The sequence below is a fragment of the Erigeron canadensis genome, chromosome 8 (genome assembly GCF_010389155.1).
Source record: "Erigeron canadensis isolate Cc75 chromosome 8, C_canadensis_v1, whole genome shotgun sequence".
NCBI lineage: Eukaryota > Viridiplantae > Streptophyta > Magnoliopsida > Asterales > Asteraceae > Erigeron > Erigeron canadensis.
Genome location: NC_057768.1, coordinates 25,850,839 through 25,876,442, shown reverse-complemented (window position 1 = coordinate 25,876,442; position 25,604 = coordinate 25,850,839). Strand labels below are relative to the sequence as shown.

At 33.9% G+C, this 25,604-nt stretch overlaps 5 protein-coding genes across 5 annotated transcripts; 3 read left to right on the top strand and 2 right to left on the bottom strand.

Moving 5' to 3' along the window:
• The first annotated feature begins 642 nt into the window (after nucleotides 1–642).
• On the top strand, nucleotides 643–2,048 carry LOC122610496 (protein ALP1-like). Its single transcript, XM_043783481.1, has 3 exons — nucleotides 643–1,027; nucleotides 1,304–1,516; nucleotides 1,642–2,048. The coding sequence occupies exons 1-3, from the start codon at nucleotides 643–645 to the stop codon at nucleotides 2,046–2,048; spliced, it is 1,005 nt and encodes a 334-aa protein (XP_043639416.1).
• Nucleotides 2,049–4,541: 2,493 nt separating this feature from the next.
• On the top strand, nucleotides 4,542–10,040 carry LOC122611255 (serine hydroxymethyltransferase 2, mitochondrial-like). The gene is given in 16 exon segments (XM_043784249.1): nucleotides 4,542–4,764; nucleotides 4,853–4,903; nucleotides 5,202–5,288; nucleotides 6,180–6,301; nucleotides 6,393–6,469; nucleotides 6,965–7,089; nucleotides 7,199–7,291; nucleotides 7,373–7,466; nucleotides 7,689–7,870; nucleotides 7,872–7,886; nucleotides 7,970–8,074; nucleotides 8,162–8,227; nucleotides 8,547–8,624; nucleotides 9,034–9,145; nucleotides 9,276–9,386; nucleotides 9,579–10,040. Coding segments are annotated over 16 exon segments (1,542 nt in total). The 5' UTR covers nucleotides 4,542–4,689; the 3' UTR covers nucleotides 9,728–10,040.
• Nucleotides 10,041–10,832: 792 nt separating this feature from the next.
• LOC122578810 (putative pentatricopeptide repeat-containing protein At5g52630) lies at nucleotides 10,833–13,644 on the top strand. The gene is made up of 2 exons (XM_043750854.1): nucleotides 10,833–11,048; nucleotides 11,315–13,644. The coding sequence occupies exons 1-2, from the start codon at nucleotides 10,953–10,955 to the stop codon at nucleotides 13,460–13,462; spliced, it is 2,244 nt and encodes a 747-aa protein (XP_043606789.1). The 5' UTR covers nucleotides 10,833–10,952; the 3' UTR covers nucleotides 13,463–13,644.
• Nucleotides 13,645–15,276: 1,632 nt separating this feature from the next.
• On the bottom strand, nucleotides 15,277–17,118 carry LOC122580155 (putative mediator of RNA polymerase II transcription subunit 24). Its single transcript, XM_043752426.1, has one exon. It carries the CDS (start codon nucleotides 16,991–16,993, stop codon nucleotides 15,437–15,439), a length of 1,557 nt encoding a protein of 518 aa, XP_043608361.1. The 5' UTR covers nucleotides 16,994–17,118; the 3' UTR covers nucleotides 15,277–15,436.
• A 2,953-nt stretch (nucleotides 17,119–20,071) lies between these two features.
• On the bottom strand, nucleotides 20,072–23,488 carry LOC122580408 (transcription factor bHLH61-like). The gene is made up of 4 exons (XM_043752673.1): nucleotides 22,792–23,488; nucleotides 21,233–21,388; nucleotides 20,716–20,883; nucleotides 20,072–20,275 (listed from the first exon to the last, which is right to left on the bottom strand). The coding sequence occupies exons 1-4, from the start codon at nucleotides 23,404–23,406 to the stop codon at nucleotides 20,189–20,191; spliced, it is 1,026 nt and encodes a 341-aa protein (XP_043608608.1). The 5' UTR covers nucleotides 23,407–23,488; the 3' UTR covers nucleotides 20,072–20,188.
• Between the last annotated feature and the right edge of the window lie 2,116 nt (nucleotides 23,489–25,604).

The window sequence follows — 25,604 nt, the reverse complement described above, 5'->3', positions numbered from 1 at the left end:
TAGATACATACATATACATATATATTAAAAAAAGGGCTAAAAAGAAAAAGAAAAACACTCAACAAAACTTGTCCATGGATGAACGAATGTGGCAGGGATGAAACCAGGGATGAGATGAACCCAGTGGTATTCGTTTGTCCCTATGTGGTGGACGAACGGGGACGAGAGGAGAACAAGTAGTATAAGGGTGCTTTTTAGACTGTGAGGAATGAAGCGTCCTCTTTCCTTGGCACGCCCAAAAAGGTAATGGAACGCCCCGGAAACACCCCGGTAACGCCGTGTACATCGCCCCGAGGGGCGTTCCAGGGCAAAAACTTCTCCCCCTCATTCGAAATGGAACGGATGAAATTTTGATGCTTTCTAGGCAACTATCCGTTGCCCAACGTCTCTTTCCTTTTATTATTATTTTTTTTTAATTCCTTTACTCCATATATATATACATACTACACACATTTTATACATAAAAATACATATAAACACACATACAAACACACTTATATACATATATACATATGGATAATTTCGTATTTTCATCAGATTCGTCACCAAGTGATGTGTCTTATGGGTCCGACGATTATGATGATGTCGTCGAGTGTGCGGTTGCTATGTCCGTTAATCTAGCGATGCGAGCCGCGGTTAGAGATGGTGATGCCGAACCGCGACAGCGATTTCGGAGGCGCGTCACGCTTGTACGTAACCGTGCTGGGGCGCAACAACCGTGCTGGGGCGCAACAACGGTTGATGCGTGACTACTTTGTTGACGAACCAACTTACAACCCAAGAATTTTTAGGCGTCGTTTTCGTATGCAAAATGGGTTGTTTTTGAGGATTTGTGGTGATTTGGAGAGGGAGTATAGGTATTTTCAGCAAATATATGATGGTGCCGAGAAACTTGGTTTTAGTGCAATTCAAAAGTGTACGTCTGCGATTCGACAACTTGCTTACGGTGTTAACAGCGACTTACTTGACGAATACTTGCATATGTCGGAGAGGACTTCGAGGGAGTCACTTGCACACTTTTGTTCAGGTTTTGTTCTTTATATACGTAATTTATATATATAGTGTATATATATTACGTAATTTATATATATAGTTATAGGTATAGTTTATATATTACATACATTTATATATATACTTTATTATGTATATTTATATATATTACATACATTTATATATATACTTTATATATTTATAGGTATAGTTAACTTGTATGGACCTACCTATCTACGAAGATCGACTTGGACTGATATTCAGCGCATATACAGTGTCCATGAACATGTTCATGGTTTTCCCGGCATGTTAGGTAGTATAGATTGCATGCATTGGGCGTGGGAGATGTGCCTCAATGCATGGCGAGGTACTCACACACGTGGTGATATTGGACATCCGTCGATGATACTTCAGGCTGTTGCCTCTTCCGATTTATGGATATGGAATGCTTATTTCGGACAGCAGGGGTCGCATAATGACATAAATGTGTTTGGGTCCTCTCCTATTCTTGAAGAGATCCTTAATGGTTGGCGCCATTAGGTAGAAAGTTATATTAATTTTTCTTGTGTTACTAATAAATTTTTGTTGAAACTTATACACGTTAGTAGAAACTTATATTAATGTTTGTTGCGTTACTAATATTTTTTGTAGCTTGTTTTTATGCAAATGACAACTACTATGCGAGGGGCTACTACTTGGGTGATGGCATATACCCAGAATATGCCACATTTGTGAAGACTTTTACTGACCCAGTTGATGAGAAGAGAATACTGTTTAAGAAGAAGCAAGAGGCGGCACGAAAAGATATTGAAAGAGCATTCGGTGTGCTAAAGAAGCGGTGGAAGGTTCTTAAAAATCCGGCACGATATTGGGACAGGGAGAGGATGCAAGACGTGGTATATGCTTGTGTCATTTTGCATAACATGATTTTGGAGGACGAGGACAAGGCTACTTGCCAAGACTTTGATGAGGAGGATCCCACTTTAGTTCTAGGATATTGGTATACACAAACTCCGATGGAACAACGTCTCCAAAATCTACGTGCGGTGAAGAATTGAGAGACTCACAACATGCTAACGGCGGACTTGGTTGACCATATATGGTCGACGATACCACGTGACTTCGAGCCCGTTGCCGATCCGTTTGCAGACTTTGGTGATTACGTTAGTTCCGACGATGAGTAGTTTTATGTTTAATGTTTACGTATTAGTATTTTGTATGGTTTAAAACTTTTATTTGATGTGTAGTTTGTATTTTTTTTTAAGAATTATGTAAGAATATTATGTTTTAGTAGTATGTTATTAATAAATAAATAAAAAATACTTACTAAAATAAGAGAAATTAAACAAATAAATAATAAAAAAAACAAAACAAAAAAAAGGAACAAGAGAAAGGAGGAACCCCTCACTCCAAAGAGAACCCCCCAAAATCAAAGGAACTCCACATGTCACAAAAAGAAACAAAAGGGGGATTCTAAGAACCCCTTGCTCCCACTAGCCTTATCCCATGAACATCTACGCATACTAAGACAAATACTAAATCAAAATAATTGCAGATATTATAAAATTATAATAATCCTCAAAAAGGATGAATGTATTTTGAATATAATTAAATCAAATAGTTTAATTGTTCATACCTATATACTGGTAAGATATTAGATTCATGATTCACATTAAAAAGTCACTAATTAATAATTAATTTCGGAGACATCCCCAAATCTTTAAGAAGAGTAGGGGACGAGCAAAAGATAAGGGTGCTATGAGCCGCTTAAATCTCACATAATCATGCATGAATGGTAAAAGACGTTCAAAGGGGTGTGTTTTTATGGGAGCACTTGTTGAGTTTAAAAAAGGGGTTCATTTAATTATTATCTATGTTTCAAGCAAGATTGTAAATGGATGAGAATCCTCTAAAGTTATTTATAACTTTATTGATAAAGTTGTTAATTTTAACCCTTAAATTAAAATCAAGGGTCAAGATTCATAATTGATCTTTGAATCTTGATCTTTGATTTCAATTCAAAGGTCAAGATAGTAAAGCTGAAAGTAACTTTACAAAATCCCCATCTGTTGTAAATACTGATTTTCGGTATTGTCTCGGTCAACCACTGATAAGCAATATATCGGGAATATATCATCTCGGCCGACCATTGATAAACGATATATCGGGGATATATCGACCAAGATAAGCGAGATTTACAACCATGGTTCTAGGTTAAAGAAAACAAGTATTTAAATAAAACAAATAAAACAATCGGTTCTTCTATACTGAAAATCATCTTGCATCATGAAAATTATCGTGCATCATGAAAATTATCGTGCATCAATATATATACTTGTGTTTCGGGAATATTCGTACATCAATATTATCATGATCTAAGGGTCAAAATTTTGTTATATTTGTTTTACTTTAATATTTCTTTTATAATAAGTAACCCATATCTATCTAATACATAAAAAATTAAACAATATGTAGTTTGGAAGAGTTAGTCAGGCATTTTAGTGTGTCATAGGGTTTGAATCTCTGTTTGGCCAATTCACTTTTCTCTATTTCTTTGAGTTGTTAAGTACTCTTTAAAATGTTTATTTAACAAGACACATTTCTTTCAACTATGCTTTATAAGTATTATAATTGTGTTATGAAATCATTATTACATTGCTATTTACATTCCCAACTCACAAAGCTTTTTATATTCTATCACATTATGATTGCACATATTAATTAGATACATTTCCTTTGAAAACAGAGGTCATGGGTTCTATCCTCATCCTTTGCAAGGCCGGAGGTCCTTTTTTATCTTTAGATAGAACCTGGAAGCAGTCTCTCTACACCGTCGTGGTAGGGGTAAGACTGTCTACATCTTAACCTCCCCCATACACCGTCGAGGTATTGGGACCCAAAACCCATGGAAGACGGCATTAGGTGTTACTTACTATATATTAATTAGACAGATTATAGATAAAATTACATTTTTGGTCCCTCAAGTTGGTAAGATTTTTTTTTTTGCCCTTAAATTAATTAATCACAGAAAAACCATGAAGTTGGTTAAATTTTTCACTTTCCACTCCGTAACTAACAACCGTCTATTAAGTTTGTTAAGTGAGGGGCAGATTCATCATTTCATCATGATCATTTCTTATTTTTCTTCCACACTCAAACACAAACCCAGATTCGTCAGATTTTACAGAAAACGAAATGTCAACTGAAATCACGGCGACTAAAATTTTTTTGGGTTTAGTATCTGTGGATGTAAGTAACTTTTACATTTTTTCTATTGGGTGAATGTAACTCTCATTTGGTTTATTGTATGTAATCAACTCGCCAAATTGAACGATTAATGTAAAAGTGTGTATATGACACACCATATGAGCTGCCACGTAAAAGTTTTTGATTAGTCAACCTTAAAACTTTACATTATTCGTTCAAATTTAACAGGTTAGTTATACAATGAACCAAATGAAAGTTCATTCACTTAACAGAAAAAATGTAAAATTTACTTAAAAAAAAGAAAGGAAAAAAAGAAAAAAAAGTGGGGAGTGGTCACGTTGAAAGGAAAGGAGTATAGGCGACAGTCGTTATCTGAATTTTAGGTAAGGATTCCTCGTCAGCCCACCAACCCACTCACACTTGACAACACCACCACCACCACCACCACCACTCACAGATCCAACAACTCCATCCTTCCAACAAACCCAAAATATGGCCATGGCTCTTGCCCTTCGACGACTCTCTTCTTCACACCGTCTCTCCAATCGATCTTCCCTCAAATACTTGGTTCGTTTTTATATCATCTTTCATATTATAATCCATCATAGATGTATATATGTATGTATAGTAATAGTAATGTTGTTTATGCATATAGTCTTCGTTGCCGAATCCAGTTGCACGTGACATCGAAGATTCACGTGTCAAGGTAAAGTAATATTATTATTTTACTACAAATAAGTACAGTATCTTTCTTTTTACCCCCTCCCTCCCAAAATAAATATCTACCGTACCAGATGTAATTCACGCTACAGTTTAAAAAAGTAATTACTGTCACTTTTACTTTTCTTAAGAAATATTTTCATCTGTTAAAACATGAGACAATTTTTTTTTTTTTTATGTAGAACTTATTATGGGATGGATGTCGGATGGAGTGTTATTAAGTTTGTTATGTTTGTTTGTTTTTTTTTTTTTTTCTGATGAATAAATAATGAATATATATATAGTGGACAAAGCAATTGAATGCTCCATTGGAAGAAATTGATCCCGAAATTGCGGATATCATTGAACTCGAAAAAGCTAGGCAATGGAAGGTACTAGTTTGTTACCCTTTTCATTTTACTTGACTTGTTATTCTCTTTACTTGCATTTACGCTTTAGAGATTTCCGTCGAACGTATAAGTTGTTTTGATTGGCAATGAAAATGGAAGTGCTTTTTCGGATTTGGATAACTACGATTGTGTTTGTTTCGTGAATCGACTTAATGAGAATGTGTCTAAATGTAGTAAGTTGGAATGATCTGTTAACAATGTCTTAACTAAGTCACATATATACTGCGTTATCCGTTAAGTTGTTGACTTCCAATATTCTTCTTTTACATGCACAATGCTCATTTTTTTTTTAGATATATTTATCCAGCTAGCTAGGTACTTTATCTGGGGAGCACTTAGTGACTATAAACATGCCAAATTCTGGTTATTTAGACCTTAGACAATAAAGAAAAGTATTCAAAACCGTAACAATTGTGGCCATAACTCATAATCACTTTCAAAGTACTTACAGACACACCTTGATAGGACATATATTGAGCTGCATTGGCGGATCTAGAGTGCATTGAGGGTGGTCACAATCCCCCTTTCAACTTAGTTTTATTAGTGAATTTTCTTTTAATATATACAATTTAAGCTTAAACCATTCATTAGTCTGCCCTCAAGCTTCCATGTGTTTCCATGGTTAGTATTCATAGCCCCCCTGTTTTATAAACTTCTGGAAACGCCACTGTTGAGCTGTAGTTTGTGTTTCGAGGGTCAAACGGATGTTTCTTGAACATCGATACTGATTTGAGTTATATAACTTTTGTTAGCAATGATTGGTAACAAAACCTGGTTTTACGGTAAATAGTATGGATGACTGACGTGATGCCTATATTATATCTGTAACACCATTAAATACGGAGAACGTGATTACCCTGTGTGACAATATAGGGATTCGAGCTTATACCTTCAGAGAATTTCACTTCGCTGTCGGTGATGCAAGCTGTTGGCTCAGTGATGACCAACAAATATAGTGAAGGTTATCCTGGTGCTAGATATTATGGAGGAAATGAGTATGACAAAGTTCACTTTTGAGCTATTACACTTTTCCTCAAACTTTTCGTTTTTATATACATTATTATGTTACTATTTGTAACTATGAAGGTACATTGATATGGCCGAGAGATTGTGTCAGAAGCGTGCTTTGGAGGCTTTTAATTTGGATCCTTCAAAATGGGGAGGTAATATATCAGTTTCCAATTGCTGTCAAAGTTGACCATTGTGCACGAACTTCTATGGCAAAACAGTAAGAAGCCTGTACTTTGTGAGAATGGTTGCTTATTTTGGCTTGAAGCTACCAAAAATGATGATCTTTTTCCATTTACACTTCCATAATGCTAAAGTTCCCCAATTTGTATGAGGCCGTTTTTAATTTGTAATGGAAACCAAGTGTTGCGGGTCAAAAAGTCATTAAACTTTTGACCTTTTTAGCAAGCAAATTTACTCTGAATTGCCTGTGCATCTATTGAGCTAAAGCACGTCATAAGGGCCTAAGGGATTGTTTGCCGATTTCTTTTGAAATTTATTATTGTGGCATAAAGAATGACAATCACATAGTCAGCTTTAGATTTTACTTTATTTATTTTTTTCTTTTAGAAGTGAACTTAAACATGAGAATTTTTTATGAGGATTTTATATTTGTGTTTGTGCTTTAAATATTACCATCTCTGTTGCAGTCAATGTGCAGTCACTATCTGGATCGCCTGCTAACTTTCAAGTTTATACTGCACTGCTGAAACCTCATGAGAGAATCATGGCTCTAGATCTACCTCATGGTGGACATCTTTCACATGGTTATCAGGTGATGATGTTATGTAAATTTTTAACAAGCTAATAGTCGGTCCTATTTGATGAGTAATAACCTAAAGTTTACCAGTTTTGATATAATTTTGCTCTTTTTCATTATGTAGACCGATACAAAGAAGATTTCTGCTGTGTCCATATTTTTTGAGACAATGCCATACAGATTAGATGAAAGCACAGGCTATATCGACTATGAGCAAGTAAGCAATAAACATACATTAAGTTTCATTTTTTCCAAAATCTTTTCTATTTCTTACTATAAAGTTGACTGTATGTTGTAGATGGAGAAAAGTGCTGTTCTCTTTAGGCCAAAACTAATTGTAGCAGGTGCAAGTGCCTATGCTCGAGTATATGATTATGCTCGTATGCGCAAGGTAAAAGTTTTATTCAAGTTATAAAAGCCAATAATTTTTCCTTCCTTGCTAGTCGATAGATACCAAGTTCTATCACTTACACACACGAAGGTTAATGTCGGACCTGACAATGGGAGACGCGGTTAATCAATAATTTCATCTATAAATCATGAAATGGCAGTGATTTCTCATTTCTTTTTCTCAAACAGTAATATCTCGAACCCTCTTCATTTTTTATATAGGTTTTGTGACAAACAAAAAGCTATTTTATTAGCCGACATGGCACATATCAGCGGGTTGGTTGCTGCTGGTGTTGTACCGTCTCCTTTTGAATATGCAGATGTTGTGACTACCACGACACATAAGTCACTACGTGGTCCACGTGGAGCAATGATTTTTTTCAGGAAGGGGCTAAAAGAGATCAACAAAAAAAGGAGAAGAAGTGAGTTATAGCTGTATGATGGCAGTGAGTTTGTTTTTATATCATTATGAATGTTCAGATTATAAACTAGTGTCAATGTGTAGGTTATGTATGACTTTGAAGACAAAATCAATCAAGCTGTGTTCCCAGGGCTTCAAGGGGGTCCACACAATCATACCATTGCTGGTTTAGCCGTTGCATTGAAACAGGTTTATTACCTTTATAGTAGAATTGCTTGGCTGTTATTTAATCCTAATTGGGTTTATGTTTGACAATCTTTGTTCTTTAATATCTAGGCTACAACTCCAGAATATAAAGCATATCAAGAACAAGTTCTTGCCAATTGCAAAAGATTTTCACAGGTTTACTATAAGCATACATATATATATTTTTTTCCATTTGTCCATTGTGAATTTGTGATTTGGTCATCCTATACAATTACACCCACAATCTGAAATGCTAAATAAGATATTTGACTTGCATAGTACAAAAGAGTTGTTATTCTGGGCCTTTTTGGCCGAACATTATCAGAAAGATAAGACCCACAAAATGGATACTGAACAAAATGGTACATAATAAAGCAAAAGAAGCCTTATTCATATTTATATTTGTATAACCAAAAATGAAGATATGATTGTGGGCACATCAGATGAATTTACTGCATTTTTATTGACTTTGCAGAGCTTGATAGAGAGGGGATACTCTCTTGTATCCGGTGGAACCGATAACCATTTGGTTTTGGTAAATTTAAGAGACAAGGTATTTTCACATTAAATATTATTACTTATCTGCCTATATGTGTCATTCTTGGTGGGCAACTTATAAGTTTCTAGAAATTTACCTGGTGTGATAGTTAAAGGTGGCAAGATGGGTGGAATAAGTAACCGATCAAAACTGCTTTGGCTTGAAATATCTCATTTTAGTATGGGTCAAACTGGGGTGGGTTGAGCTGGGTTTTATAGATTAGTAGGAGTAATGCGTTTTTTATTAGTAAAAACATAGTACGATTAAAACATAGTCTTCATTCATTTGACTCATTTGTTCACCTTGATTTTTTCTAGTTCCTTTAATTTGTCTTGTTGGAGATTATAAAAAAACAACTCTGCCCATTCATAAATAGACATGTTAAGTTTCACGCCTCTAAGGATATAATTGGTTTTGAATACAGGGTATTGATGGGTCAAGAGTTGAAAAGGTTATGGAGTTGGCTCATATTGCTGCCAACAAAAACACTGTTCCCGGTGATGTGTCTGCCATGGTACCTGGTGGTATACGTATGGGTAATGTTCACAGTCTCTAACTTCTTTCACACGTCTGAAGAACAAAGATAACTTTCCATATTTCTAAATTTATTAATATTGATTTTTTAACATTTAATTTTGAAGAAATCTTGTATTTCTTATGGTTCAGGAACTCCTGCTCTAACATCTAGGGGATTTCTTGAGGAAGATTTTGTCAAAGTTGCCGAGTTATTTGATGCCTCAGTCAAGTTGGCCTTGAAAATTAAGGCTGCTTCTTCAGGTTAGAGGTCACTTTATTTTTACTAAAAATAACTAGTTCTACTTATGGACTACTTTTTGCTTATTATAGTTCATTAATGACTAGTTTTTAGTCTAAATTTAAAAACATTTATAGAGTTATAGAAATAAATCGATAGCCATGCCAATCTGGAACTAATGAAGCTCTTTGTTCTGTTCATGAAATTGGTATCAGGAACCAAGCTGAAGGATTTCGTTGCAACTATGAATGGAGATGAGAAATTTCAATCTGAAATTAAAAAGATCCGGGGTGAGGTTGAGGAGTATGCTAAACAGTTCCCTACAATTGGGTTTGAGAAGGAAACAATGAAGTACAAAAACTGAAAAAGATAAGTATGCCACACAGAAGCCTAAACATACTATAAACAATCAGGTGTCCCACGCTAGTAGCTGAATAAATTCTAATGGGGTTGGTAAAAGTTTCTTTGAACTTAATAGAGAAGCTAAGGTTCGTGGTCTAAAGTTGTGTGTTGAAGCTTGGGAGATGCTAAGATTCATTCGGAAGATTTGGCGGTCATATATAGTTCCATATCTGTTCCAGTTTTTTGCTGATTGTAAGTTTGTGTAACATGGATATTGATTTTTGTTCTTTCCATCTGATAAGCAATGTAATTCGTTGTATTGGGCCATTGGCGCATATATTACTGTCAACACTTCTGTAGAATTTCTTTTTTGTAGAGCACTCAAATAACATACAGCATGATCAAAAATTATTTTTTAAAAGCTTTTCATTTAGAATATTAGATACATCCTACAATCTTTCTGATCCTTATCCTACAATCTTTCTGATCCTTATATCTTAAAAACTGGTAGTCCTTTCCTACCTTAAGCAACGTTATATAACTCCCCGAGTAGAGCTGACTAGCTGAGTACTAACTACAAGCTAGGGCAGCGAGTCTGCCAAGTTCGTCGTGTACTCCCCGCCTTGACTCCCTGAGTATTCCCGGTATAGAGCAAAGTACTTGCAACTCCCAGTCCACCGAGTTGGTAGCGTCTAGCAAGTTCTACAACCATGACCTTAAGCATAACCGTTTTTTTTTTTTAATCCTAATCGAAACAAGTGTCTATTTTTAGTAGAGGTAAGAAAAGAGAAGTAAGATTTTACAGGTTAATTTTTTTATATTATTTTTATGGAAAATGATAAATCTTCCTAACCAAATAACCTAATAATCTTCCTAAAACATTAAGATGGTAATTTGTGGTATTCACTAATTTTCTTTCTTAATCTTATATCATTATTAGGAAAATTATTAAGCTATCTGGTTAGGAGGATTAATATTTTTATATGACAAGGAGTAAATACTAAAAATGTGGGGACCTAAGCAAACAGACACCAGTCAGTAAGTCAGTATCCCTCTCCTTGGTTTTCCTAAAATCAATTTTCATCCAAACACACATACATATATATACAGATAGATATAGATATAGATAACATGAAATTCAAACAACATTTCAAGCTTAAAAACAAGCACACCCCACACAAACCATAAACCATGTCCAAAAAAATTACTTAAAACCATTCAATCATCCATAAATAATACTAACTTCCATGGCATCTTTACCTTCAGTAATTACAACCACCAACACCATCAAACTTGAATCAGATTTCAAGAAACGTTCCTCTTATTTCCCTTCTTTTGAAAAGGTACAATTTTTATTTTTTATTTTCAACACCCATGTTTTATTTAGTAAGGTATATATGTATATATATGTATATTTATATCAATATGCATATCTATAGGCCCGCACCTTTTTTAGTCATTAAGTGACTGAATGTATAAATAAAAAAAAATGAAATTTGACTGAATGCATTAAGTTGTTATCTAAAAATGTGCTTTTTAATGTAGTTACTCTGTTTCAGTAAAAATAAAAAGTATATGTATTTATATATCTTTCTGTTGTTGTATGCAGAAAAATGTTAACTTGGATAAGGGTTTTGATGTATTGACTTTGGACTATGATAAAGAGATTGAAACATCAGCTTATGTTCCATTATTACAAAAATGTATCGAAAAGAATTCGTTGCAAGAAGCACATACGATTCATGGACATATCGTGAAATCCGGGAGACAAGACGATTTGTTTGTGATGACTTCCTTAGTGAATGTTTATGGAAAATGCGGTGCAATGGAAGATGCACGTAAAGTGTTTGATACATTGTCTAAAAGAAATGTTGTGACTTGGACTTCTTTGATGTCGGGTTATGTTTATAATTTGCAGGCTGAAGAAGGGGTTAGGGTGTTTTTGGAAATGTTGAGAAGTGGTTCGTATCCCACGAATTATACGATTGGTGTTGTTTTGAATGCATGTTGTGCTTTACTTGATGCTAAGTTGGGGAAGGAGGTTCATGGGTATGTTGTGAAATATGGGCTTGAGGATGATACAAGTATTGGAAATTCGCTTTGTAATTTGTACTCGAAATGTCGTGGAAATTTGGATTCTGCGATGAAAGCGTTTTGGAGGATTGAGGAAAGGAATGTGATTTCATGGACGACGGTTGTTTCTGCCTGTGGTGAAAATGGGAATGCTGCAGATGGGTTGGGTTTGTTTTGTGCGATGCTTGAGGAGGATGTGGAGCCGAATGAGTTTATTTTGACGAGCGTTTTGAGTTTGTGTTGCACAATGCAGGCTATAGATGTGGGTTTGCAGGTTCATTCGTTGAGTATTAAAATTGGGTATCAGTTTAATTTGCCTGTTGCGAATTCAACTATGTATTTGTACTTAAAAGGTGGATTGTATAGTGAAGCAAAGAAGTTATTTTATGGATTGGAGAAAGTAAGCTTAGTAACCTGGAACGCGATGATTGCAGGCTATGCCCAGATGATGGATGTTGCAGAAAATAGTGTTGTAAGATCTCAAAATGGAGCTGAGGCACTTGACATATTTTTGAGATTGCAAAGATCGGGATTGAAACCTGATCTTTTCACCATGTCTAGTGTTTTAACAGTTTGTAGCAATCTTGTCGCTTTAGAACAAGGAGAACAAATTCATGCGCAAACCATCAAAACCGGTTATTTAGCAGACGTTGTTGTTGGGACAGCTTTAGTTAACATGTATAGTAAATGTGGTAGCATCAAGAAGGCAAGTAAAGCTTTTGTTGAGATGAATTCGAGAACTTTAATTTCTTGGACATCGATGATAACAGCTTTTGCTCAACATGGTCTTGCTCGACAAGCGTTGGATCTGTTTAATGATATGAGATTAGCAGGTGATAGGCCAAATAAGGTTACATTTGTTGGCGTTCTTGCAGCCTGTAGTCATGCGGGAATGGTGGATGAGGGTTTACGTTATTTTGAAATGATGAAAAGTGAGTATAAAATCACTCCCATTATGGATCATTATGGATGCATAATTGATATGTTTGTGAGACTAGGTAGGTTAGAAGATGCTTTTGATTTTGTGAAGAAGATGGAATTTGAGCCAAATGAGTTTATTTGGTCTCTGCTAGTTGCAGGCTGCAGAAGTCATGGGAATTTAGAGTTGGGGTTTTATGCTGCTGAACAATTACTCAGCCTCAACCCAAAAGATCCCGAGTTGTACATTATGCTGTTGAACATGTATGTTTCGGCAGGAAAATGGAAGGATGTATCAAGATTAAGGAAAATCATGAAAGATGAAAAAATTACAAAACCGAGAGATTGGAGTTGGATTAGCATTAAAGATAAGGTTTATTCCTTTAAACAAGATGATAAATCATGTTATCAGTGTCATGAAGTTCATGGGTTATTAGGGGATTTGCTTGAAAAATCAAGAAATCTTGGATTTGAGTGGAAAGAAAACTTAGATATACCCGAAAATGAAGAAATAGAGGATAGAGAACCAAGTTTTTCTAGGGCTCATCACAGTGAAAAGTATGCTGTGGTGTTTGGTTTATTGAAGATACAAAAACCATCACCCATTCGTGTCGTTAAGAGTATGGGTATGTGCAGTGACTGTCATAGTTTTATTAAGTTTGTTTCTGTGTTAACCGAGAGGGAAATTATGGTAAGAGACAACAAACGGCTACATAGATTTGTTCATGGGAAGTGTTCATGTGGGGATTTTGGTAGTCTTTTGTGATCCGACTTTTGTGCATTCTAAAGAATGTTGATGCAATAGGGTCAGTCGGCTAGTGTTTTGTTGTTCATCATCTTCAACTTATAGTTCAGTTGTTAAACCAGAGATATGTTGTACCAAATATACAGTTAGGATTTGTATGTTTATATGGTTCAAATTAATTGACACTATTATTATTTAATAAAGTTCAGTTAGCAGGATTTTTCTCTTTACTAATAGAAAATCAATATTCAAAAACTCTACAAAAAATAAACTCTGAAAAGCCTATGATACATCATACGTATAGTAAGTGTTAAGTTTTATAACTGTGATGCTTTGATATCCCTAGTTTCAGGTAGCAGATACCAGCTGTAACACCTACAGTCTTTCTATGTTTTCGAGTAAACAGCCATTAGAATTTATAGCTCAGCATGATATGTTATTAAGAAAACAGCAGGATTTGGTAGTTTGAATTCAAGTGATCATGGCACTTATATACTTTGTTGTAGTGGCGGTGTGCAATAAAAGGAACCTAGACTTATAAACCACCAACCAATCCCATACTTTGCTGATGTGGGATGCTAACACAAGCACTATGGTCTATTAATCATACCCATATAGATATTTCCTGAATGTTTCTCAGCTATAAACATATCGTGTGGAAGTATGAAACCATAATCAGAGATTCACAAGATTTACCCGCTAGTGTGATCATGGACGTAAGTCATTGATTTAAAGATTTATATATACTTACTCGTATCTATTGTTTTTCTCTTATTTCTTTTAATTGTGATTCTGTTCATACTTATGTATTCTTGCAGGCTGCTGTATCTAAATGAGATCACAAGAGACGTACTGACAGAAAAGTGTGGCCTGGAGATTGCAGATCATGTTTTCTGCCACTACGAGAAATAATGAGTATATGAAATGACAGGAGGTATATTCGATTACTTTGTTTAACTTCGGTGACATTCTACATTGTATATTCTAGTTTCCTAGAATAGTTGGTATGTATGTATGTATGTATGTATGTATGTATGTATGTTCTGTTTGCTTGTGTTTCCATTGTATATTCTAGTTTCCTAGAATAGTTGGTATGTATGTATGTATGTATGTATGTATGTATGTATGTGAGTCTTAGGATTGGATCTAAATTTCTAATATTGTGTAAAACAAAGCGTGAAGAAAATGGATTGTCAATTTTCTTAGTCTAGTCCACCTTCTAATAACTGTCACTGCTTTAGACTGTTACTGAATCGTAAAGCAATTCTGAAGGAAAGTTTGTACTTAAAGACTACTCAAGTTGAGAAGTATATCTTACCTTGTCAATTTTCTCATCCATTTTCTTCACGCTTTGTTTCAATATTCTGGCTGTGTGCCTGTGTCATGTATCTTATCCTCTGTCTCTAATGTTAAGAAGTCAAACCTTTGAAACTCACTATCTCATTCCTAAACCATGATCAAGGCAAACAAAAGTTTACTAGAACATAAGTATATTCCAAAAATAAATTCGGTAACTATAATATTATGTAGAATGTCACAAAGTAATGGAAGTGACCTCTCATCTCTCTATATACTCTTATTTTCTGTCTGTCAATCACAATTTAATGTTTACCGTTTCGTAGATACTACATAACTAAGTTAAGAAGCTCAACAAGATCTCTATTATTCAAGAACGTCCTCTATAACCCACTTCTCTTATAAGCCATCCTTTGGCAGTCATTCTTAGCTATACGAACAACTGATACCCAATTTAGTTTTGCAGTTTAAGTACAGGACACTTGACTTTCCAAATCAGAAAAAGCAACAAAACTGATAACAATTAACAAACGCCCAACTTCAATTATGGATTAAGGTATATGAAACAATGAAACCACAATTTAAAGAACAAAATAGGCACACGAAACAGGCACATATGCCTATATTCTTATTCATGCTGTCCAAATTGTAACAAACATGATCAAGTAAATCAATAATAACAAACTTAACGGACTCTTATTACTTATTTGGAGTCACAACCATCTTAACATCTTGAACAGCCAAACCAGGTCCCTGTCTCATATCTGTTGCTGCAACCACCGGTTGATAAGTGGTCGTCATTCCTCCCTGTGACGTCGTATAATAAATCTGCCTACCCGTTGCATCAATCCCAACCTGCCCATATCCCAGTTCAACCTGTGGCCTAACAATTCCAATAGCTTCTTGATATGTTCCAACTTTTGGTTGCTGAATTTGCGGTTGTGGTGTCATTGTGCTATACACTGGCTGCTCCCGATAAAACTCAGGCGGACTAACCATCCTTTGCATCCCATAGTAAGCCTGTCCCTGAGTAACCCGAGTTGCCGGTCGCAGAGTCTGAGCTGCCGCTGGAGCAGGAACTGGAGGCGGTGTTGCAGATGGATAAACACCAGTCGAAGAAGGAATCAAATAAACCTGAGAATCAGTTCCTGCCACTGACATAGGATAACCCCCATTCGTCATATGTCTCTGGTCCTGCCAGTAACGCGTCTGCCCAGCTCCTGCAGCCTGTTGAATCTTTTGTGTGTAGTAATCTCCATAATAAACTCTTGGATCGATATTAATTTGTTTTTCGTTACTAGGCGCAATCTGCACCCTTTGTGTTTCTTGCATCTGTCTTTGTATCTCCACTGCAGGCGAAACAACCTGCTCAGAAATCACCTGACGATTATTATTACTATTACTATTACTATAACAATTACTGCCACTATCGTCCGAACCACACTCAGACACCGGCCGAGCTCCATCCGTATTAACAACATTCTGCTGCACAACAACCCCACTAACATCCTGCACCTTCCCAATATTATCATTACCATTACCAGAACCCGAACCTTTCTCATTTCCTTTATCAAACCCAAACAAATAATCCGGATTATTATTATTACTATTATTATTACTCTCCGACGCAGGAGATGACGCTTGCCCAGATGAAATCTGGACCGCATTCAACGCATCCACAAACCATTGCTGTTCAGACCTACTACTGTCACCACCAAACGAACCAGGTGAACATAATGCAAATATAAACAACCTTAGCCTAACAGGCTTAACCGAACATTGATAGATTCTATCATATTCGGTCATCATATGTTCTAAATCATCATCATTCGTAACAGATATCAATGCATCAAGATCTTCACCTGGTAACTGGTATTTAACACATATATCCGGTGAATCAGATAATGAGACGAGTTTATTAAACATGGACGCATATCTTATGTTATGATCAACCGTAAGAATCTTTGTGTCACCACCAATGTACGTAAGTTGGTTATCATGGGGACGTGGTAATATCTTACCACCATAACTACACATAAGTTTCACCTTATAATTATTATTATTATTCGACACATTGTTGTTGTTGTTGTTGTTGTTGTTGTTGTTATTGTTGTTGTTATTAACGTTGTTTTGTTCCTCATAGGATGCGGTTTCACAATCAACTTCACGTGAACGTGGTGTCGAGGTGTTAGAATCTGGATATGAAGAATAAGAATATGTGTTATTATTGTTGTTGTTTGTGTTATTATTTTCCATGTTTTTTGGTTTTTTTTTGTTGCTTGTATGATATATTGTGCAAGAACTTCAATGGTGGTGATGTTAGGATTGAATGTTGACGGAATTGGTGGCCATTAAAGGTGGTGGAGGAAGATGGATGGAGGTGGATGTGGATCAAGATGAAAGGTTGAGTTTTGGTTTTCTTTGTTAGTGCTTAATTATAGCTGGTAACGTGGAATGCACTTTTGAAACGTCAAGGACTAATAGTATAATTTGTGTAACCTTTGTTTCTTTTTTGCTCATCTTTTTGTTTGGTTTAGGATGTTATAACAACCAGTGATGGGAAACATACAACATAAAAGCGGAGGTTAATGGGTTAAATCCCTCCCAATGTTTCTTTAGCTATAATATTATGTGATTTAGCTTATCTCATGTTGGTCGTAGGCCCGGTTGGCGGAAGACCAATAGTGGATCGGTTATTCATAATACTTGGTACTATATGAAAGGAGTAACCATCGTTGGTGTTGTGACTCAGTCGAATCAGTGCCGTCTTCGAGGGTGTAAAAAATTTTCGAGGTCTGGCTCGAAAATAAAAAGTTGGCCTCTAAGTGTTATGACGATAAACATTTTTAACAATTGAAACAAAGTATGACAGTTTAAAAAAAAACAGTTTATATTATTAAGTAATCGTGCAGCTCTCCTTGCATTTTTTAAGCAAAGTTGTCAATCAACACTCTATAAACTCCTGTTTATAAACTTATCTAAGGCCCCTGTTTGAGACTTGATAAACTCTTGTTCAATTTTCTCTTTTTCCGTTTTTGACTACCAAATAAATATCTTTTAGACATACTTAAAAAATGAAAATTAACATTCATAATATTAACCACTAAAATCTAACTAAGCTATATGTTTTCTTAATTTGATAAACAACTAAATAATAAATTATAAATATTATGATGAAGATACCTATTAAATAAAAAAGTGGGATAAGACTGGAAGGGAAACAACGACAGGAATTGTTAATTCATTCAATTGGTGTAAGGTTAAATGTCATGGGCTTTTATTTCTGTCAATTTGATTCACAACAGTCCATGAGTTATCAATTCAAAGATTTCATAAGAGTGTATATATATAACTTTTATAAAATCATGGGCCCTCAAAAACATTGGGTCTGGCCCTTTAGCACCACTTGAGCCACCCTATCACCCTGAGTCGAATAATGTGATGATCATCATGGTTAGAACTTAGAAGCTCGAAAGCTACATCTCTCTAATCTTGATCGCATAGAAATCGCCTTTCGATCTCCATGACATCATGTACCTTGTCCGTGAAACTTAAGATATACTATCGTTACTTTGTCTGTTTAAACCGGTTGGACCGGCCGGTAAAACAATATGGCAATGGCTGGAGGGGACACTGGACAATTGGACATCTATTTTAGGAGTGGGCAAGACTCTGCCGGATTAACTAGGAATTGAGCCTCAAAAATCAATTCGGTATTTCGGTGAAAGTATTGCAAGGTTGATGGGCCCGTGAATTTTATTTTAGTTTTTTGCTTCGACGAAATATTGGTGTGAGGCTCCCATTGGTTTTCCAACGCAACAAAATCTTGTTATCTCAATGATTATGCTGAGAGCAACTATTTAGAAAACAGACGACGAATATGAAGCCGAAAGTACAAGAGCTCAAAATTGGATAAGAAAAAGTAAAAGAAGAAATTAAATCGGGAAGTCTAGTCGTGGATATATAGCTTGAAAAAGACCACTTAGGTGAGAGTCACATTTATGATGACGAAGCTTTTATAAGAAGGTATACCAAATGAGAAGGGAGTTATTTCTAATGAATTGTTGAAGATGTATAGAGATCTTCAAAATATTTTACACAATGTTGGGATACTAAAATCACTATGTTTGACTAGGTGATGAGATATATACATATACATAATATATGGAAGATAGCCAAGTCATAAACTCATAATTTTCATATACTTTATTTGTTTTGTTCACTTTACATAACATTATTAGGCATGGTGAAGTTAGCGTCACATCACGATTCACTACGAACACGTTACTTTTGTACATGCCGTCATTATTATAACCTAGAGTGACCAATGACATCTAGGGCCGACTTTACTATTTGGCTAAGTGAGCGACGACGCAGGGCATCAAACAAGTAAGCATCAATTTTTTTATCATATAGGTTATGGCTATACCGGGCACGGTGAATCAACCAGGATATGAGCATGAACATATATGTAAAATAGTAAACAAAATTAATAAATACACAAGTTAATTATTTATTGTTTGATCAATATTATTAAAAATATACATAAAAACCCATTAAAACTATATTAAAAAGTTGTGTTATTCTCCTTGTTATCTTTAAATAATAAGTATAAAATGAAGAAAATGAAAAAAAAAAAAAATTTCTTTCTTATTTCCATTAAATAAAAAGAATATTTCCAATTTTTTTTCCCTCTCTTTTCCATTGTATGCTATCAAATTATCTCTTTTACATTGTATGCTATCAAATTAACTAACTGTCCCATAAAGTTATGAAAGAAACGTGTCAAATGAAGTAGCAAGAATGAATGAATCTGACCAACTTTCATGATTGCCAAAAGTTGGACTTAAGACTAAAACTAAAGTTCAACTTCTTTTCTTAAAACCGTGACATCTTTTAAGGTTGAATATAATAATTAATAGTAAAAGTCATTAGGTTACGTACTTTTTATACAGTAATTAACAAGTCATCAAAGCTACTTTATATCTCAAACAACTAATTAATAGTCGTCTGCAACTTTACCAACATATTTAAACAAACTTCAAATTAAAATGTTTGGATGTACACCTATACATAATGCTAAGATGAAATATAGTATAGAGCTAATATATATATATATATATATAATCGAACTGCAACAAATGGATTTGATTAACTTCAGTCTAATTATATGATAAGATAGTTTGGATTTACATAAAGCAAAAAAGCATAAACAAAAGAGAAAATGGCACAAAGTAAACATAAGCTTTATTATAGATGACAAAAATCAATCACGAGAGAACGATTTACATTCTCCCCCTTTTAACAAAGTTACAACAATTTTAATTACTCTCATCACTCTAACTACAATTCAAAGTTTAATTATGATCTTTTTTTCTTATGCCTAACATACAAGAAGAATAATTTTCATCCGCAAAATTAAACCACGTGCAGCCGCGATAATAAAATTGTTTATAGACACTTTCCTCCATAGCCTGCGTTCTTAAACAACGCTTGTTTAATATCTTCAGAATTTAAGATTACTCTTTGCTCCATCTCCTGTAACCAATTGTAATTACTTTATGCAAAATTAGTTGTTACGAATATTTTACAAAAGTAAATTTACCTTTTTTTTAAAAAAAAAGTTAGTTTCGATTCAGACGTGCTGAAGACAATTTTAACCAACAAATCGCTGGACCTCCACCCCCCCCCCTCATGGAAAATATCTTGAGGTGAGAAACCCAAGACTCGAACCTGAGATCTTTGGGGAAAACTCACCTCCGGGGCCCACATAGTGAATTTTGAAGATACTCTTGGTCAACCCACCTAAGTGGAGTTGATTTAAGTAAATTAACCTAATTGGTAGTAGCTATGATAAGAAAAGTTAACTGAAGAATGAGTGAAATACTTGTATTGAAACTTATATATAACACACATTTAGCCAAATAATTAAACTGAGAGTGTTCAAGAGTAAACTATATAGATATAATGCGAATTACCTCGGAGCAAGAAGCGTGCATCGCGAAATCGTTGAAGCAACTTATAACACACTGATTAATCTCGAGGCCTAGCGCTTCGAGTGTAGTCATTGTTGATATCAACAACTCTGGTTTACTTGTACAAGATACTTGTACGAATGTATCTGCGTTTCTCCTTTCCACATCGAACTATAAATAACAGTGTAATTAATTAATAATAAGATTAATTTGGGGAAACAACTAAATTATAAAATTTAGATCAATTTGTAACATGAGAGTTAACATGAATTATGTGAGACCGGAACGTTAATTAAAATTACTTTGAAAATGGTATTAAAATTACTATTCAAAGTATATATAAAACTTCGGAATATTACTATTCAAGGTTGACCGATCAACCTAATTAATAATTTGTGTATATTAATTTCTAATTTCAGAATAACAAATGTTAATTAATATTGGTGGATGTTTGTAGAATACTTATCATTTGGAAATGAATAATATTAAATTGTCAATAAATAGAATAAAAAGTACATACCTTTGGTGAATTTCTGATAAATATTTCTTTAGATTTCCCATTCATTAAACTCGAATGATTGGTGGAAATATCCATTTCTTCTTGCATATGATTGATTTTCTCTGTCAACTCCTTCATGTAGTCTATTGTGTCTCCAAGAATTGATGTTCTATCCATCTTTTTAAATGGAAAATGGAAACACAATTAGATTACAATAATCATATATAATCCATTTCTCAACTTAATTAAAGAACATTAGGTTACAATATATTCGCAGAAAATTAATCATTACTTGGTATATACCAATTTCAGGTTTAATAAAGAGAGGAAATCGTGACTTATTCAGTTATTCAAATCCGTCCAAAAGAATGCATTCAATGGGTTGGTTTAATCGTAGTCATTCAGGATAGTTTAAAAGTATAAGTATGATAGTTTAGCGTTACAAAAGAAAAATTAAGAAACTAATATATATTAACGTCGCAATAAGATTTTTTGAAAATTTTTTCTACTGGTGACCTAACTCCTAAGACTTTTAATTTTCTCTTTAGAAAATTTATGTCTTAATAGATAGATATTATATATATATATATATATGGAAATGTTAAATGCAGCCCTAAGGGTTGTATTTAACGTGTATAAAAAACTTGCACATTCTATATTAAAAACCCTTAAATTTTATGATAAATGTACAAATAATTTATGCACCTAAAATACAACTCTAAGGGTTGTATTTAACAAACCTAAGACCCCATTTTGGTAATCGGGGTCTCCAAAATTTGACAAATATCGGCTTCATTCCTGATGTTATATATGTTGTGACTATGAATCTACATAACTATTGAAATTATTATTACACGACCATTTTGTTGAAAACATATAACTAGCTATACAACCGCAATTATTTACTACACAAAAAAACATTATTTTGATATTTTCTAAGTTGCTTCTACAAAATATAAAGAGAGATTTTGTATTGTAAAAAAGCATAAAGCTACCCTACCTCTAGGCAAATAAACCAAAAAAGCGTCAAAATTGTACTAAAATTCTTTTCTTTTTTCTCTTTCATATATATGTTTCATTTATGTTCTACTCATGTAGTGATGCGTACGTGTTTGTAAAAAGGTTTAAAACTTTTAAAAGGTGAACTTTACCAACAAACATAGTGAGGTTGATATTGCTTTGTTCATTAAGCTCAATAATATTAATAAACGTACCCAAAAAGCTAAAAGACACTAACACTCACAATTTTTTGGATATATTATTATAGTAAATACTATTAGACATTAGTACTTATACATGTAATACATATATATGTCTTCATATTTAGCTAGCTTAATTAATTAGTGACTAGACATAGCTAATCAAGTGGGGATCCTTTAAATTTGCAAACTGAATGTGGAGAAACCATCAACTTTAGTGGTATTGTCTTTTTAAATACACAAACCTCATGTGGTGAATGAGTGTTTAAGTTTATATTATTGGCTATTGTACTGTAATGACACTTTAATCTCTATAAGACTAACATGTTAACTAAAACCATACAAACTACAAAGTAACATATACGGAGTATTAATCTTTACCTTGCTGATTTTTGGTACAATTGATCTAAGCATGGAAAGTCTATCATTCAACCTCTTCCTTCTCCTTCTCTCAGCCATTAGATTTTTTGAGGGTTGCCCCTCAACTTTAGGGTTCTTAACATTTTTCCCTATGTTGAAATTGGATGGTCTTTCGGATTCTAGTTCACCCATAAACCTTTGTGGGTCGACTAGCATTTCCGGGTTATTGACTTGAGTATTATCTACATCATTTACAAAAGGATTGTTATGTACATCATCCAACATTGAAAGCATGGAGTAGTAATCTTGGTCAAATATTGGTGAAGGTTCAAGCTTAACATTTGGAGGCTGGAAATGAGAGAGCTCATGGTCAACAAAAGGGTTAATGAAGTCTTGACCAAATGAAGAACAATTTAGGGTTTGTGGTTCAAAGATAAATGGCAAGGAAAAGTCTCCAAATGAAGAAGAGGTTTGAGAAGTGATGGAAATTGGAGAGCTTTCAAGAAAAGTGGTAGGAGTTGAAAATATGGTATTTTCGTTAAAATGATCATCAATGTAACTCATTCCAAAAGAAGTTTGTGAGTCTAATATATCTTCCAAGAACTCTTGGCCATTGTTATGGTGGTGAAACTCCATTAGTTGATTAACTTCCTATATATGTTTAAAGCTAGCTCACTATCTCTCTCTCTCTAGCTGATTGATGAGACTATCATATGACAAACATGAAGTTGCACCAAGTGAAGGATGAGAGCTAATTAATATATAGGGGTTAGTGAAGGTGGAACTTCAATGTATCATCTCATTGTTCAATTTATCATCTCTTAAAAAGACCAATCCTAAAGGAATGTGAAATAGATAGGTGAAGATAGGTGATGAAAAGATGAATGGTTAAAGAAATGTGAAACAAGGGTGTGAGAGGATAGGTGAAAGAGATAGGTGAAGGATATTACCTATAGTGAAAGGGAAATGATATTCGTACCACCGATTTTGATAAATGTATCACACTGTACAATTTTTCGAACACACTGTACAAGTTATTAAAGCATAAGTGTGGTAGATCTATCAAAAACTGTGGTACGAGTATCACTTCCCATAGTGAAAAGGGAGAAGTCAGTTCCATATCTTTCATTTATATTTTTTGTTTGGTTTTAATTGGGTATAGTTGGATAAAATAAGGTATAATGAGGTATCAAATATAAAGTTGACCGTGGAGAAAACAAATGTTAAAGAGATGACAAGATGAAGCTGACGTAACAAGAAAAAGTGTCGATAAATAGGGTGAACGCTTATGAATGATTTTAAATAGAACAATATTTTTGATATTAGAATTGTACCATTTACAATTTCCAGGACATTTTTATACTACATTGTATAATTATATATATATATATAGGGCCTTATTTTGAGAATCTATTTTTTTGTAAAAAACCTTGAGAACTCTTAAATTATGTATTGGATCACATGTTTTTTTTTGTACATTTACATGTGAAACGTTATAAAAATACATGTTGTAGAAGAAAGTTTTTTTCAAAACCTTATATATACCCATTTGTTAATATGTAAACGAAAACGTAAATATATTTATTCACAAGTTCACAAAAGACTATTTCGAAGGTTTTTTAAAAAAATTTCTTCTACAACATACTTTTTTATATTATTTCACATGTGAATGAACAAAAAAAACATGTAAACAAATATATTATCTAAGAGTTCAATTCTCATGGTTCTTACAAAAAAAATGGTTCTCAAAATAAGGAAACTATATATATATATATATATATATATATATATATAAGTTGATTATCTTAATATATTTATCAAAATATTTTATATTCGACACTTATGAGTCATAAATTTCCGATTTATCTCCAAATTCGTACTAAAAGGATAAAACATATAAAATAATGTAACAATAAATTTAATATATAAATATAACCATTGTATCAAGATACAACAATCATAAATTTGCAACTTGTATTGACTCGGTCCAGGTTTACAACGCGACTCGTAAGAGTCCTGAGCAAAAGGGGGAGTCACCTAGCGAGTCGCCTCATTTTTTGTGTAAGTTGACTCGACTCATATTAGTTCATTCGTAAGAGTCGACTCATGACTAGTAAAAATCAAACAACTATATATGTAAGTCATAGTATCTTGAAAAGAGTAACAATAGAGAATGAAGGGTGATGAAACGTTTAGCAGATTCGTAGATACCTTAATTTTACATTCGTACTATGTTCATAGACTAATCAAATTTGTAGGGCACCTTGAGAACTGAAAATTAATCACATCAGGTTGATTGAAATTAAAGGAAAAAGGGCAACTCGATTAAGAAGACTAAATCTAGAACTAGAAATTTTCGATTTTAGAAACTCAATTATTGCCAATCATAGTTGTTAAACTCGAATGAGTCGAGTCGAGTCAAAACAAAAGGAAAAAACTCTTAGATAACTTGAAGTTGCTATAGACTCGTAGCCTAACTATCGATTTGTGGCATGACTCGATCCATCGAGTCAAATCACAAACTTATGCGACTTAGGATCTTCGTACATATTTTTTATATTGAACCATGAAGTGAAAAAAATTACATATTTTAGGCATCATATTTGAGGATTTCCCTATATAGTTTAGGTTTTAACCTATTTTTATGGATTTTTTAAACCAAATATCTTTTTTTTTGCGTTTCTAAAAAACATGGTTCCTAGAAAATATTTCTACATGTGTTTTCTAGAGAAAATACAAAGGGTCATATTGGTGAGAAAATGAGAGAAATATAAGTCACAATGAGAAATTGTGTGGCGGTGTGAGAAAATGTGATAACATACAAATTAGATCTT